At 40.7% G+C, this 16,836-nt stretch overlaps 1 protein-coding gene across 6 annotated transcripts in view; it reads right to left on the bottom strand.

Moving 5' to 3' along the window:
- The window catches only part of RARS2 (arginyl-tRNA synthetase 2, mitochondrial), a 55,361-nt gene that overhangs the window by 24,004 nt on the left and 14,521 nt on the right, over window positions 1-16,836 (bottom strand). For all 6 annotated transcript variants that reach the window (XM_040597549.1, XM_040597543.1, XM_040597546.1 and 3 more), the window contains exons 8-12: window positions 12,036-12,112; window positions 8,706-8,861; window positions 6,719-6,825; window positions 5,993-6,088; window positions 3,584-3,644 (exon numbers count right to left, since the gene is read on the bottom strand). In XM_040597549.1, coding sequence (XP_040453483.1) covers window positions 3,584-3,644; window positions 5,993-6,088; window positions 6,719-6,825; window positions 8,706-8,861; window positions 12,036-12,112 — 497 coding nt within the window. The remainder of the gene's footprint in view (window positions 1-3,583; window positions 3,645-5,992; window positions 6,089-6,718; window positions 6,826-8,705; window positions 8,862-12,035; window positions 12,113-16,836) is intronic.

The raw sequence follows: 16,836 nt of genomic DNA, 5'->3' as shown, positions 1-16,836 counted from the left end.
GTACAATCACATTTTCATATTAATGATGCATTTTGTGCTCTCTTTCACCTTTCCTATGACTTAAAGCAGTTTCTGACAGCAGTTTATAGCTAGCAATGATCTTTAGATGTGTTTCTAGCTAAAGCTGTTGCATGAAGTTCACTTTCCTACCTAGTTGCTTTGACTACATCACTCAGACTACTTTATCCCTCCTTAAAAAACACCGCAGTGATAACCAAATAACCACTATTTCCTTATTTGTTTGGCATTCCAAGACAGGGAGTGAGCAGTGAGTGAAGTGCTAATCTGTGTGCTTTCTCAGCTCCCCCATTGCACGAAGCCTCCTCTTTCACCATTCCTCATAAACTGCTTCACTCCTTTACATCACCTCTGTCTGTGCCAATTCACAAGCAAGGCTGATAAATGGATAGTGGTGGTCAGCGTTGCAAGGCCTTGCAAGCTCTTTTCCACCTTACATAGAAGAGAAGCTCTCTGTATCTGTAACAAAGCCAGATCTCTCTTGCTAAAATATCTCACAATAAACTTTACAATGTTTAGGCTAAGGCCAGCTCATTGTACCAGCCAATGCTGCCTTGCTGTTTCCTCTGCTTCTCCCTAGGTCTGAATTTGTCTCTGATCTGTTTTACAAGAGATTATACATTCCATGACAGAAACTGGTTTGGTTTGGTTTTGTGTGCACAACCGCTGTCCCTCACCACCTGGACCATGAAACAGCATTTAAAAGCCTCTTTAAAGGACTGCAGTCTTTTGTGAGTAGATACTGTGACAAATCATGACAATACTCACTGACAAAAGACCCCAATCCTTCTGAACCTAATTGCTTCTTCATGACTGTTCAGGGAACAGAATTTTCAGCTAAAACTAAACCAAATGCCAATTTAAGTTTCTAACTACTTGTCTCGACCAACATATATAGAAATAGCATACAGAATAATATTTAAAATCATTAACAGAAAATAACCTAATAATAATCTAATAGCTTGAAATAAGAACATGAAAAGCCAAGATAAGAGTATCTATCAGGCAGTACAAGCTGAATTCCAGGTTTCAGCTGGCCACCTGAAAATTAAACATCAACTCCTGCGGTTTTGGATGTGGTGTGATACTGCAAGAAGCATAACAATGAGCGTTTATTATGCTTGAACAATCCACATAATTAAAATGGCATGAAAACCAAATTTTTTAAAAGGATGGAAATAAATATTAGGAGTACCACACAACTTCATCTTTGCTGGAAAGTAATACTCAAAACATGGATGTGTAAGTAGGTTAAAAAAGATGAACCTGCAGACATTACCATTTCACAAAACTACTTTTTTGTCATAGCTTCATAGGATGGCAAAAATAACACAAATGCTCAAAAAGAAGATACATACTATGAAGAATGGCAATTTTTTCCTTACAGGCCCCCAAATTAAACATGTCTAAGTGGTTAAAGGCTTTAAGGGGGAAGTCTGCAGTCTGACAGTGTGGATTATATTTAATTCTTCATGTATTAAAGCATTTTCATCTCCTGTTTTGAGTGCAACATCCAACTGAATCTTAGTATCTCTTTAATACTCCTTCCACATTTTGAAATGTTTGGAGTATTTTGCTCTTATCACTGCATTTTTATGAAATAACTACGATTTTTTAAAAATATAAATTGGTGAATGCACTGCTTTACAGCATTACAACTAATAAACCAATTTAATGTTCTTTTAAACAAGTTGATCTGATGAAAATAAGATGATCGTACGAAGTAAGACTCAAGAGCCTCTAAATAATTTTATTGTAACAAGATCAGGATTCTGAAACACATTTGTATTTAATAATTAAAGACTAAAATCATCAGTGTTCTCACTTAAATCCATTAAGTCTTCCTACTGCTGGTAACACTGACTAAAGTCCTAATCCACTACAAAGTACTGCCACAAAACAGCAGCAAAGCTCAGCAAGGCTGGCAGCTCCCTCATTAGGCTGTCTGTCCCACGGACTCTCCTAACAGTTTATGTTATTGCCCTCTCATTTTATGACCCAGTTTCTCAGCCCTTAGAAAGTCAGAAGTGATAAAAATACTAAACATGTCACCCAGAAAATATGCAGCCTTAGCAAGGCCTAGACAGGCTAATCTGTCATCTCCAACTTGAACGAGACACTGACTGTAATGGACTGTAACGGACACACTGATGGCATCACAGGCCAGTTTTGCTGCGTGTCTGGAGTAGGAGCAGATCAAAGAGGCCCAGCCAAGGAAGTAAACAGTTACTGGAGCTGAGCTATCAGCAGCCAGTCCACTCAGGACTATTGCTTCCACACGTGTTCACTCCATGAGTTTAACATTCAGCCCACATCCTAATTTGTGCAAATACCCACCCAACTGTTTTCTTTCTTTCTAATTGTTCCTTCTCCCTTCTATCTCATAGTATAACAAATATAAATAATTACCTGCCCACATGAAATACACAGAGGCATTCCTTAACTCCTTGCGTATTGCACTTTCACAACCACGCTGCTCTTTGATGCCAGTGAACCTACTATGTCCCAGTCAGTAGAGGCAAAAAAATCTCCCAGCAATTATCCCCAAAAACCACAACTAAAAAAATCCCTGTTCTATGACCACATGTGGGAATGGCATGCTACTGGAAACTTCCTGAAGACCAAAGATAAAAGGAGGCATGTGACTTAACTAAGTCCCACTTTACAATACCTGTATATTTAATTTTATGCTTACTGATCTCTCCCCCTCCCCTGAATCATGGTATTTGTAACATTACATTCACTTTTGAAGAAGCTGTATCAGAAAAGACGTATGGGCATTACCAAACACATCACAAACAACATGCAGATTTTTTTCCACTTATTAATTGACTTCACATAAAAGAACATGGTTTTCAAATATTTTTTCTAAATCTGGGAAACAGAAGATTTAGGAGCATTATGTGATATATCCTTGGTAACAGTACAGCGAAAAAGAGTTTCTCACAAGTGAGGAGATGATCATGCCATTCGTTACTAATACTGCTGGAATTGTTAAAAAGCAAAATAATCAAACCAAAAAATACAAAAAGATCCCTGCCTATAACTGCTTCATCCAGATTGATTAAGCAGTACTTTATGTGCAATTTCTACATAATGGAACTGAGGCATTGTTCAAAGCCATAAAAATTTACATTTCAGATAAGATTTCAGGACTTTAGAGTACTCTTGGATTCATTTTAGACCATTAATTCCTCAATTTCTAAATTAACATTTTACAACCCTTTACAACGCTAACAACTTTTCCTGACTTGTTTAAATATTAATTACAACATTTATAAAGCAATTACAATGTTAATTGAGTAAAAGTTCCTTTAAAATTAACTGCAATTAATTTTTATAACGGAGAGTAACTCCAGAGCTGATTTTTCAGCCATTCTGTGGGTCACGAACTGAAACGGAACCAAGAAACACTGCCACATTCAGGCACAGCTGCTGGGCAGTAAGGACATCTATTTAACTGCCAAAAATACCATATGCCAAAGTCATACTGTGAGCAAGAGGCCCCCTGGATTATTTGAGAGAGTCAGGCTCAAAAGCGTTCAGTGAATCTAGAATTACTTACCACATAAATCATAGTATCACAGCTATACTTATTCATTCGGTCTATAGCAGCAGCAAGATCTCTGAAAGAGACAATGAGAAACTATTTGGACTTTCCCTGAAACATACCTCATTATTTGCCTCTTAGCAAAATAACCTACTCATGCAGGGGAGAGGACTGCCTGATTAGAAGGATCCATGTACGTCTTACCCAAAAAAGAGGAAATGTATACTTTGTTCATGACATGTTTGAAATGTTTTTTTAAACCACTAGCTATGAAAATTACTGAGGAAACAGTTCTTACGCACAGAGGAAGCCTGGTCTCTGCCTGCCTGCTGGGACAATCAATCAGCTGGGACTTGAGAGAAACAACCCTCTCCTGGAAAACTAACCCAGCGCCCAGTGTCAGGTTGTATGATAAAAAGCTCATCTTCACACAGATGAAGTAGCACAGAGAAACAAGTTGCTTGAGACCCTCCCAGGGCTGTCACAGAAGAGCCACCAGCCCCATGTCCCAGTCTGAAACCCACCTCAGGGGTCACCAGGAGCAGCTCTCCAGACTGCCTTCTGACTGAGGGAGGTTACTGCCTAAGGGACATAGGATACATGGGATGCAAAGGAAAAGCATTTTGCAGCTGCCCAAGCCTTATTATGGGATGCTCAGAGGAGGAACCAAAGATGGGAAAAGACAGGGAGAAGATGATAGAAGAAACAGGTGGCTTGTAAACCGGTTGCTAGTTAGTATGTTTGTCCGGTTGTGCCCTGCACCTATTAAGTCTTCCCTGTCTTCCTATTAAACACCATTTCAAACTTTTCCTGGGTGAGGAGGTCTGTCTTCTGTGTGCGTATGTGTTTGGAGGTCTAAGTATCAGCAACTGGAGTTGGTGACTAAAGCTCAGATAGGCCATGCATCTGTGGTGCCAGCAACCAAAGGGACTGGAGGTAAGTGAAACTGACAGCACCTGGAGTCTGACCATGGGTCAGTGGGGCAGAGGCATCTCTGCTGTCAACAGCTGGAGTGAGGGCATGCGCACCCACGTATGACTGATGGGAAATATCAAGCTGAAGTAGCCAGCAAGTAGGTAAAGTTCTCTAGGAGCCAAGTGTGTGCCTTCCAGGATGAGTCTGTACCGCTGGCATCAGGGGGTCCTGGCCAACTGCCGAGAGACCATGGCCCTGGGTGTTGACCGAACCTGCCTGTGTACCGTGTGTCTCTGTTGTAGGAGGCAACGGGGGAGAGTGAGGATCCAGGGCCAGCTGCTGGATGGACTGCACACCTAAGCTCAGTTACTGGAGGGATCCACTGTGCCTGTAACCAGCAACTGGACTGGAGCTGCGGGCCATGGGGGCTCACATCCCCACGTGCCAGCAGCTGGGGAGACCTGGGAATACAGGGGCCAGCTAACGGGCAGACTGAGCGTTGAAGCTCAGCTACCGGAGGGATACACACTGTATGTACATACAATACATATGTATATTACTTATGTAGATAAATGATCTCACATACATACATGTGTATATATACACACACATACATACGTCTATTTCACACCAATAGATCTTCAACATAATCAGCCAGAGAGGAACAAAATAAGGCTGTTCATCCTGAGTGCTGACTGGTTTTGTCTGTGTTGCCCTGTTTGGTTGGCTGTGTGTATATGTAGGGGTGTGTATATATATATATATCTTGCCTGTGTATTTGTATGCCTACTGGGAACAACAGGCTCAGCCTTCCTACTGGTTGGACCTGTGGGCATGGAGCTGTGGCAGCCTTGCCTCTAAGTGGCTACAGGATTCAGCAGCTCCCTAATTGGATTGACTGCAGCATCTAATACCCTTGTCCTGTAAAGCTGTACACAGTTTACCCTGAGGGCTAGACATCTAATTTATTTACGTTACTAGCACAAAGAAACTATTAAGGCTTCCATGTGAAAATACCCAAGGGGAATTTTAGGATACTGATGAGAAGGTAGGAAAACAGTGATAAAATTGACGTTACAGTGCTGGTGGTCCACTGAGTCAATGAAGACATGGCTGAACAAGCTGGGTTTTTTCTGCATCACACTGTCAATAAGTATTTTAAGCGAAGGTCTTTCTAAAACCTTCATTATATGGCAAGTAGTTATTAGATGAAGAGATCTCTCAGCTTTATTTTCAGTCAGTAGCTGGAGAAAGCATGATTTATGGAAAGAGGAGATTTACAAACAGACTGCTTAAGGGGAGGAAAAGTATTTAAAAGCAGTTGTTTTTCCCGAGCCATATTCATCCCATCGTAGTTACATTGCTACTTCTAGTTATGATAAGTCATTAGCAAACGTGTCCCATGTCAGAAATAAAAAGCTTCAAAATCTGTACTATCAGTTACAAATGTACCCATGTGTAAAAGTTCACTGGCAAAATAAATGGCAACAAACAGATGAGCTTACTTGCCTTGTTATATAAAGAGATGTCCCATCACTACGCATGACGGTGGAAAACGATGAGAGGTCTTTCTTTTCCGAAAGATCCACAATTCCTGTCCCCTTTCTGTAAGTTGAAAGAAAACACTGAAGTAACTGCAACCAGACCTGAACACAGGTAAGTTGAGATAAGATAGAGGTCAGAACCAAAACAAAGGTGCCTTGCCATGGAACCCCTCTCACTCCGGACAATCTCATTTTTTCCTTTGAATGACTGTCTCCTTTAAGTATTTTTGAAGACTGTTCCTCTAAGTTTGTTGTCACCACTGCTGATGCCAGGGAGCTGTCTGCCCACATTCTGGGGCATTCCACAACTACAGCTTCCATCCCAGTTCAGACAGGCAGCTCCTTCATCAAGGCAAGGATCTCATCTAATTCTGCTCATTAAATGGCACATCAAATACCAAAGCAATTAACAGCCTAAAAGGCCATTAGAAATTGAACAGTCATTGTACCTAATTTGTCATGGCCAAGCTTCTGTGCTAGCCACAGGAAAGGCAACCTTAATTTTTAGCTGTGACTGCACAAATCCTGTCGGTCTTCTACTAGAACAGCTACCAAAACCATCTAAAGAAAACACTTCCCCTTAGATTATGACAAACCTCAGTCATCATCGCTCATTTGAAATGCAACTGAATATTAAGTATCGACAATAGATGCTAAGTATTAACCAATAGATTGAATAACAAGTTCATACATTGTTTTCTGAAGGAGTCCTTTATCCTCCAACATCTTTAGAACTTCCTGGGACTTCTCTTGGTAAAAAGATTCTCCAGAATATTCATCAAAGTGCACTCCTAGACGCTGAAAAGTTCCAAAAATATCAAAGAACGGTAACATTGTTAAGATTGAGGCTAATTATTTCTTCAAATTAAGTGAGACGATAGGTCTGTGTCACAGACCAGACAGAGTGCAAAGATTAATTTTATTCCGGGAAATGTCACTTCGTTGTTAAAAGTAAAGAATGTTTGGATTTTGATTGAATTGATTTCTGCATTAGAATTAATCTCCCTGAGTTGAATACAGCGTTGGATATAAAGTTCATGAGAAATCAGGTGGAAACTGGATAGAGCAATTAGTACAATTCTGAGATAGGTCTCTAACTTGCTGTGCTGGATGGAGGCAAAACCAGTGGACTGCAGAGAAGTTACTTGGGTGTGAAATCAATCCTGTTTTAAAAGGATACTAAAAGAAATTTAAAAAAAGAGCTGCTCACAAACATTGCTGAGCATACAGAAATCACCATTACTAGGAAGGCTGAGGGTATACCTAGGAGAGAAAGGATGACCTTAACTATCAAAACTGGGTCAAATGTAACAGTACAAAAGACAAGGGTTTCACCTGAGGGCAACAAATCTGTCAGTCCATCAGCTCAATACTTCTTAGTTTGAACGGAGTTGGGAAAGAAATATCTAGCTGTACCAGTCATCATGTGATCGATGACGAGGGACCATCACGATGCAGCTGCATACGCCGCCCAACACCCACTCACCCTAAGGGGTCAGCTTCCCACTAGAATCATCAAGGCTGTCTTTCACTTAGGAGCTCTTAACTTAGGGTACTTGGCATGAATCCGGTAAAGCACAGCCAGGGTACTGGATTATTGAGGAAGGGGCAGGTCACTAACTTTGCAATCAAGGATGAAAGAAGATGGGAACAATTTCTGAGGAAGGAGATGGAAAAGTGCAATTTTAAGTAAAGAATAATACTAGAAGAAGGAACTGGCACAAAATGAGTCACAAACTCTTTGGAGCTGCAAGTTAGAAAAAAAATATCTAAGCCCATCAAAACTGGGCACTCATTCCAGAATTTCATTGCAAGGATGTGGGAAAGAAAAACATTAGCTGCTTTTCAGATGGACTTCGCTGGTTCTTGAGTAAGATTATTTAGTATTAATACCATGAGACCGGATTCATTCACAGAAGGTGTATCTGACTCCTGTTTCCCAAATTCAGAATATTCATTTTGTGGCCAGCGGCACAAACATCTCCCATGAAACAGTGGACAATGGCTCCATTCTTGAGATTACAGTATGCAACACATGGCTGTGTATTAGCTCAACTCAACCTGCAGGTAACTTATGCACGGATTACTACTGTAAACTCCTGCTGCTGTAATTCGTACGCTCAATTTAATTTGCAACATATACAGCTCTTCATTATAACATTAGATCAGAAATGTGAAAACAGAGTTATCTCCTAATAAAATTTATTACATGGAAACTGTTAAATTTAGCAGGTTGTTGCCAACTTCAAAGGTAAAGCAAAACTAAACAATATTTATCTAACACTCATTTGCTTTGTTGCTTAGCATCATACTCCTAGCTTCAGGGCCTGAGAAGGGAGAATTAATCTAAGGCTCAATTACATGGACTACATTAAATAAAATTTATCTAGAGTGTCAGCAACTAAAGCGATGGTCTGCTTGGATGTTAAATAAATTACTGTGCTTTTTCCAAACAGAACAGGGCATAATCTGGCATACTGAGGAACAGCTTTCCTGCAACACTGTAAAGTTTACTGGAAAGGCAATGAATTGACAACATTACAAGCAATCTCTGTTCCTACATCCGTTCACTGTTTGGCAGTCTCTTAGATAAAAATTTGCTGTGCAATTAGATTGATGGAGCAATAAATAGAGACTATTTTACCAACAACACAGAAAAAGTAGTGGATGTTTTGTACCTTATAAATTCGGACATATTCCTCAATACTGAAGTCTCTAAATTGTTTCCAAAGTGACAACGTCTGCTCATCATGTTCCTCCAGTTTTCTAAAGAAATCCTTAGCCAGCTTTTTTGTGTTTTCATCTTCTGCTGCTTTGTTAATCTGCACATACACCTAAAATATAATGACACTGAAAATGTTGAAGTTGTGTAATCCTCTCCTCCAATAAAAATAAGCAAAGTTCTACAAGAACAATACAAATGCATTTAAAGATGACATTTAGAACATCAAAATTTTAAAGACATGATAAACGAATACATTTCCCATTTAAAAAGGATGAACGAGCAGTCCAAATTCCAACAGGAAAATGTGCAGCCTATCTTGAAACAAGACTAATGCCATAATTCCTTACTGCTGTCACTATCATCTTCCTCATAATCTTGAAACAACTGTGGCAGCAGAATATGGAAGAATTTATGATGTACACATGAAAGGGAAACCATCACAGACTTTTAAACCAGAGACTTTTCTTCAGATGGCAGTTGAAGCAGCAAAATCCTAGATAGACTCAATGTTTTACAAGCTCATAAAAAACAATTCCACTTCTGACCCAGAAGCTACTTATAGTACTCTGCACTCATATTAATACATGCTGCCTCTCTGTGGCTGAAGTCAAGTATATGAATGTCAGCATCTGATTAGACACACATACGCACTGTCAGTTCGTTAAAAGCATTACAAACTCTTGTATTGGCCAACTTAACCTATGTACAGCAAATTTGGTTCTCCCATTCATTACCATATTTCTCTATAGCTAAAGGTCAAATATTCACCCAGACAATGATTCCTTGCTTTCCACACACAGCATCTTGAAAGCACGTGGAAGAGTTTTTAAAAAGTTGAAGTACTACATAAAAATAATTAAATTAACTCGTGGTTACACTACGTATTTAAACCCAAATAGTTCAATGCTGCTTAACTTTTAAGTCTTTGTAAGAGTTTTAATCCCCAAATCATTGCGATTTTGATAAAAAATAACTAATTATAAAAACTTCGCTCCTGCAACGTTCAGACAATAAGTTTGGCAACAATACCTTGCTCAAATGGGTTCTGCCTATTAAAAAAAAAAAAAAGCTTCCACAGCAAAACTCTTCAACTTTTCCCCTTCCTTTTATGTCCCAAGATTTTTAGAGATTTGAACAGACAGCACTGCTGACAAGCCTCAAAGATTAATGTTTGCTTAGTTCTGCCACAGAGAAATTTAAAGTAGAGGGAAAATTCAACCCTTTCCAAGAACAATGCTCCCCCTCTCGCATCAATAGCTTCACACATTCTAGCACTCCCCTGCCCTCAATTTGTGATGTTTAAAAGCAAAAATAATACAAAAGGCATATCTGCATCTGACTCTTCCAAAATGAGGTACAAAAATGTTTGGAAAAGTACATTTGTCTATACATTTATTTATATAGAACCAGCGCTATGGAAATTTTCTTTTTTAATGAACTATAGGAAAGGTTAATTTCATGTCAGTTTCTGACATAAACTAGGAATACTGCTGACAAACAGGTAAAAATTTGGCATATTTGAGAAACTAATTTGGTCTCGAACAACTACTGTTTTAGAATATTTTGCAGCTTGACAGAACACTGTTCTCTGCACTTGAAGGTAGTTTTTTTTAAGGTCATAAAGTCTACATGCTCCTGCAATAGATGGTATTTTAAAGCTTTAGTGCCAAATTCATGTATTCAGAATTTAAATCCTAAGAATGGACTAAAATTATAAAATAAAATGAAACAATATGCAGCAATGCACAACCACAAGAATATGAGTACTTCTTGTTGTCTCTTTAAATCAATCCTACAAGCTCTAAAACATCTCCATGTTAAGAATGTTAAGAAATAAGGTTTATTGAGCAGGCCTCAGGGATGAGGGAACAAGCAAAGAAAATTTATCTATGTCAAAGAAGCTGGCAAACTCAGAAGGAGTTACTCTGCCACATAAACAATCTGCCTAATATGCATTCAGCTGTAGAGTATCGTGGTATTCAAACACAATTTTGCCAGCATAGGGAAACAGTTATCCTATGACATACTACCTGAACACCAGCATCAGCAATAGTTCCCGTATCTAGGTCAGAGGGTGAAGCACAGCTCAGCTTTGTAATAAGAGAGCACTTGACAATGCCACACAAAACCCTGACAAAGCTCCATTAACATGTGAGATCTTTTAAAGGATGAGGGCTTGAACATGAGCCATTCAGAAAAATTTGTCCACGTATCCTCATGGTTATTGGCTTTGTGCAGGTAAGTACGTAAGTCATATTCTCTCGTGTATTAGATACATGTTACACCCAGCACAGTTGTCAACCAGAGACCACTGATAAGTATCAAAAGACTGACAAAACTCTTTTTTGCTCATTGCACTGTATGAAACAGGAAGTGACAGGAACTGGTAAAGAGGAAGAAATAAACACTACCTCAGATGGTATTAGGCATGTTGAGTGGCACAAACCAACAACCAAAAACATTAGACGTGGAAAAGCAAAGCTTGTTAAACTACCTTTATTGCTAACCTGGAGAGTCCACTGAGTCAGTTTTGTCCCTGACACACAGAACTGCAACTGACAGCACTCACACCATGCTGGTGCACCTGGTGGGCAACCAAGAGGGCAACCTCCCAATAAACAGCCTTTACTATTTCTTACACTGCTGGCTCTTTCATACTCATGGAAGAAAAAAGAGCATTCTGCAGTCAGAACAGTATTCCGGAAAGTGACTGTCACTCCTCCTTACCTATGTATGCTAAGGCTCCATATTAGATACAAAACACTTTAAAGACCTTTTCCCCCAACCACAGTGGTTTGTGTATTGAGCAATGGAAATTAAATATTACTTATTCTAAGAATACTAGCAACAAGAGGAATTTTACACTGCCGCTTCTTTTCACAACTTTGGTAACCAACATACTACAGCATCAGATGCAAGACTCCCATTTCCACTACAGTTATCACAGGGAGCTCAGTGGTCACCTATGTCCAGTTAAGATAGCTGATTATCAGTCATGCCAGCTGTGGTGGTAGCAGCAATCAATGCAATGTAAGTATCCATATAATCACCTCCCTTATGGGGCATATTTTTCAGCCTAATGAAACCTGTCTCTGCTGCCACAGCCTAGTGAAAAATGTCTCTGCTGCCATGGCCCAAGCTAGCACTGATCCTTCAAGTAAGGTCATTTAAACACACCACGAGTCTCATCATGACCCTGCAGACACACCATTCTATGCAAAATTGACAGCTAAGTTAAATGGACTGTCCTTTGAAATTCCTAGTTGGTCTTCTCTGAACTTACCTCAAAAAGGTGTTGTAAAGGACTGGATTTTAGCTTTTCTTTGTTGCCAAAGCATTGAAAACCAACACCCAATAAGCCTTGAATAACAATTAAACACAGAGTTAGACAACAGCGTAGAGTGTATTGTTTTGTTGTTTTCATAAGCAAGTCTAGTCTTAACATTGTAATAAAACCAATGCCTTACATTTTTAAAAAATAATGGTGTATGCTACAAAAACGAATCAAAAGCATAACCTGTTATTCCACTGCATTAAAAAAACCCCAAAACTATAATAGCTAGAAACTAGTAAGAAATACTGATTATTTTCCAATTCCTCATAAATAGAATTTGTGTTTCTGGACTTGTAGAGAAAATTCTCTTTTACACAGTAAGCAGCTATACATGAAAAGCCACACAGTGGAAACCGTACAGCAACAAAACATGCTCAAAACTCCTTGTTTTGCTTCCTCCCCCAGCAGTATTACCATTTCAAGGACAATAGAAAATGGGCCACAATATGGTATGCCACATACCGCTCATGCAATATTTTCAAGGAATTTTTTTGCTGCATGCTGAGAATATGCAGCTTTTTTCAAGTATCCAGTTTGGCTTTAGCACTTTCCAAAAGCCATCTGAAAGGGCAAGAAATCCAAATCCCAATCTTTTTGTTTAAATCAAAAAAGCCCATTAACTGCTTCAGTAATCTAGCAATATTAACCCTGCAACCTCTTAGATTATCTGAGGCTGCTTTTAAGACTGCCTCATTTCTCTGAGCTGACAAGGACCAGGACTGATGTGAAGCCAGCATCTGAGGAATAGGTATGCAGGTATCCCTTTGAAAAGCCCTCTGTATCTGAACAAATAGTACTGTCTCAAGAAATTCCCCCTTTGAAACACTGGATACAGTAGAAGCCGTGGCAGAAGGTAAGAAAAACAAGTTAGCATTTAGGAAATAAAATCAGTCTAATCCTATCGAAAGGGAGTTTCTTTCAGGACAGCTTGTTCTATAAGCAATCAGCTTGATTTCCTAACGATCTCTCTTAAGATATTAGTGTATCTACATATTCCACTTCTCAATGCTGGCTTCACACTCCAACCTCCAGCAAGACTGCCAGTTTTTATTCAACCTAAACGCATCCTTCCACACATTTCTACCTTCCCCGAACTATCCCCAACCCTTGTTGTACTTGCCAATTACTGGCAAGATGCAGCATGTGTTGGGACTGATTCCGATTTACATGTGCTGACTGGTTAGCCAGGAGGCTAAACACAGAAGTTAACTTTCTCTCCCAGAGAGCATTACATTGTATTTCTACCCCTACTCAGCTGCCAACTGTCACAATACCAAAAGAAATTTGTTCTCTTGGAGACATTTTTCTTTGTCAGATCTGGCTGAAGCTGGCCAATGGGTTCAAAATTTATTAGGAGCAGAACGACAGGAAGGCAGAGGGAAAGACAAGTGTGACTGCATAAGCTTTGTTACCTTAAGAAACCTGCCCCAAAACTGTCTAAAGGTTGAGGACTTCTCTGCCATGTTTCAGCAAAATATTTTTTCAATTATTACGTTTTAAAACCTCTGACAATAGCAGCTGTAATAGATATGCCCACAGATTGTTAATTATAGCACTGCTTCTGGGAAAGGACCATTATCATAATATTCCTATGCTATAATTTTGTGAAGCATGACTATATTATTTGTTATAAAACTTGGCATACATTTGAGCTGAGCCAGCCCAAATAAAGAGAGCAGCCATTTTTGAAAGAAACAGTTGGAACTGCTACGTTAAAAGCATCATTCTAACAGTTGTGGGCTGGACAACAGGTACATACGTAAGTAACAGGCATTGTGATCTTTACACTTTCAGGAAATTTTGTATTAAAATACAGAAAATTCATGATAGACTTAGAAGTACAATTTAGTATATTCAAAGATGGAGTGAAAGAGGCTGGCTGAGAAGCCCTTTACCCACATTGCATTTCATTGCTTAATTGTCATTGCCACACTCATTATACAATAGACAGTTTTATCACTATGCTAAGGGGCAAAAATGAATGAAATATGCAATGATGAAATTTACTGAACTTTAGGTGAACTCATTCTGTATTCAATTCCAAAGAAAAAAAAAATTCTAAGTGAAGCAAAGCTCTGTTATAAACTGCTGTTTGATCAGAAACAGGATCAGGAAAATCAGCTGTGGAGGAAATAATTTAACAAAGGAAAAAATACTCTATTACTGCTCTCACAGTCATAAGAATGTTACATTCAACTGTCTAAAAGCCAGGAATTTTCTCTAGAGGGAGAACAGGTAGAACCGAATATATGATAGTTATGTTACCTACGCTGCTGAATCTGAATATATAAATGGAACAGAAGTAGGGTATTTACAGTACATTTTCTACCCAGCTCCATTCATAACATTGATTTTCCCATAAACAGTGGCGCCAGTGAAACAGGAGGAGGCAGCATAAGGGCTGGAATGAGCAAAAGTGACCGCTTAACAGACACTGCACTTTGTGTTTGCCATGTAAAAATAAATACATGGACATTGTTTCCAGAACTTACTGGAAAAGGTGTGGGGGAGTTCTACAGTCTTCACAGGTGTACCAGCTTTCAGGAATGAGGAAGGGGGCATGATTACCTTTTTTTAAAAACAGCTTTTGGAAGGACATTCGAAAAACAGAGGAGAATATGGATGAATTTAAAATGCAAGATTAACAACAGAAATCAACAAAGTTTTGAATCCTATGGATGGGTCAACTGGCACATTAGAGGGATATTTACAGATCCAGCAATTGGACATGAATGGTCTCTGGTCAGGTAATAAATATCAAGCCTTGCTAGGCTGCGCATGAAAGAATTTTTCAGTCCTCACTTAACTGGTATCATAGATCTTGAGTTGGAAGGGGACCCATAAGAATCACAGAGTCCAAACCTCTGCGCCTTGCAGGGCTCCCCAACACTAAAACCAAACATCAACCCACTCCCAGCTGTTCTCAAGCTCAGCTGCTTTAGGCTACAGCCACAGTTTGTACTGGGACAGGGTTAAAGGGGTTTGAGTCTGTATTGGGAAGAGGCCAGGAGGTCCAGCTTGTATTGGACTGGGCCCAGACTGTACCGAGAGGGAGTCAGAGGATACAGTTTGTAATGGGAAGGGGCCCAGTTCCTACTGAGATAAGGCCAGGGGATCCCATTTTTACTGGGATGAAGCCCGGTTTGTACTGGGAGAAGGCCCGGGGACTAAGCAAAGACTGTACCATAAACAGAACTAGGAATTCCAGTTTGTATTGCAACGGGTCCCAATCTGTACTGAGACAAGGTCAGGTGTTCTAGTTTGTACTGGGACTGGACCTGGTCTGTACTGGTAAGGGGCCAAGGGATCCAGTTTGTACTGGGACAAAGTGCAGTCTACACTGGGAGGAGGCCAGGGGATCCAGTTTTTACAGGGCTGGGTGAAGACGGATGGACACTCCAGAAGAGGCAGGAGTGTGTATGTGCGTGCATGCAAACTCACATGCATGCAAGAGTGATGGCCTTCAGGGCCTACTGCACGTTCTCCACCTACACATCTCTCTTTCGCTACGCTCTTAAGAGAAACTGAGTATTTTGGGGGAAGCACTGCGATATCTTTAAAGTTACAAACTCTCCAGGCCTCAACTTGCCAAAATGCGGTTGCTGTGGAAGGTAATTATTCTCCATGAAAAATAAACTAGTTTTGACAGGGAACAACAAACAGATAAAGAAAACACACAAACACACACAAAGACAACCAAATATAAAATACACATTTTGTTACAATTGTTCTATTGATATGTGTACAGCTGTGGCAGATGGGGCAGGGAATATAGCACCTACTTAATGCCTTCTTTGCCTCAGTCTTTAATAGCCAGACCAGTTACCATCAGACTCCTGAGCTGGAAGACAGGGACAAGAAGCAGAAGGAAGTCCCCACAGCCCAGGAGGAAAAAGTTAATGACTTGCTGCTCCACTTGGATTCATACAAGTCTGTGGGGCTGGATGGGATCCACCCAAGGGTATTCAGGGAGCTGGTGGGGGAGCCACCATTTATCAACAGTACTGGCTAACTGGAGAGGTCCCAGAAGGCTGGACGTTAGCCGATATGATGCCCCAGAAAGGGCTGGAAGGAGGATCCAGGGAACGACAGCCCTGTCAGCCTGACCTCAGCGCCGGGGAAGGTTGTGGAGCAGGTCACCCTGAGGCCATCACACAGCATGTGCAGGACAACTGGGGATCGGGCCCCGCCAGCAGGGGTTATGGAAGGCAGGTCCTGCCTGACGGACCTGGTCTCCTATGACAAGGTGACCTGCCTAGCGGATGAGGGAAAGGCTGTGGATGTTTTCTCTACCTGGGCCTTAGCAAAGCCTTTGACACCGTTTCCCACAGCATTCTCCTGGGGAAACTGGCTGCTCATGGCTTGGATAGGTGCACTCTACACCCGGTAAAAAACTGGCTGATGGCCGAGGCCAAAGAGTGGTGGTGAATGGAGCTAACTCCGGTTGGTGACTGGTCACAAGTGGTGTTCCCCAGGGCTCAGCACTGGGGCCAGTCCTGTTTCATGTCTTTATCAATGATCTGGATGAGGGGATCGAGTGCACCCTCAGTAAGTTTGCAGATGACACCTGGTTGGGGGGGAGTGTTGATCTGCTTGCGGGCAGGAAGGCTCTGCAGGGGGTCTGGGCAGGCTGGATCGATGGGGCCAAGGCCAGTTGTATGAAGTTTAACAAGCAGAAGCGCAGAGTCCTGCACCTGGGTCACACCAGCCCCAGGCAGCGCCACAGGCCTGGGGAAGGGTGGCTGGGAAC

Source organism: Falco naumanni, chromosome 6 (assembly GCF_017639655.2).
Source record: "Falco naumanni isolate bFalNau1 chromosome 6, bFalNau1.pat, whole genome shotgun sequence".
Classification (NCBI taxonomy): Eukaryota; Metazoa; Chordata; class Aves; order Falconiformes; family Falconidae; genus Falco; species Falco naumanni.
The sequence above is the reverse complement of the archived record's forward strand: the minus strand, read 5'-3'. Positions and strand labels throughout refer to the sequence as shown.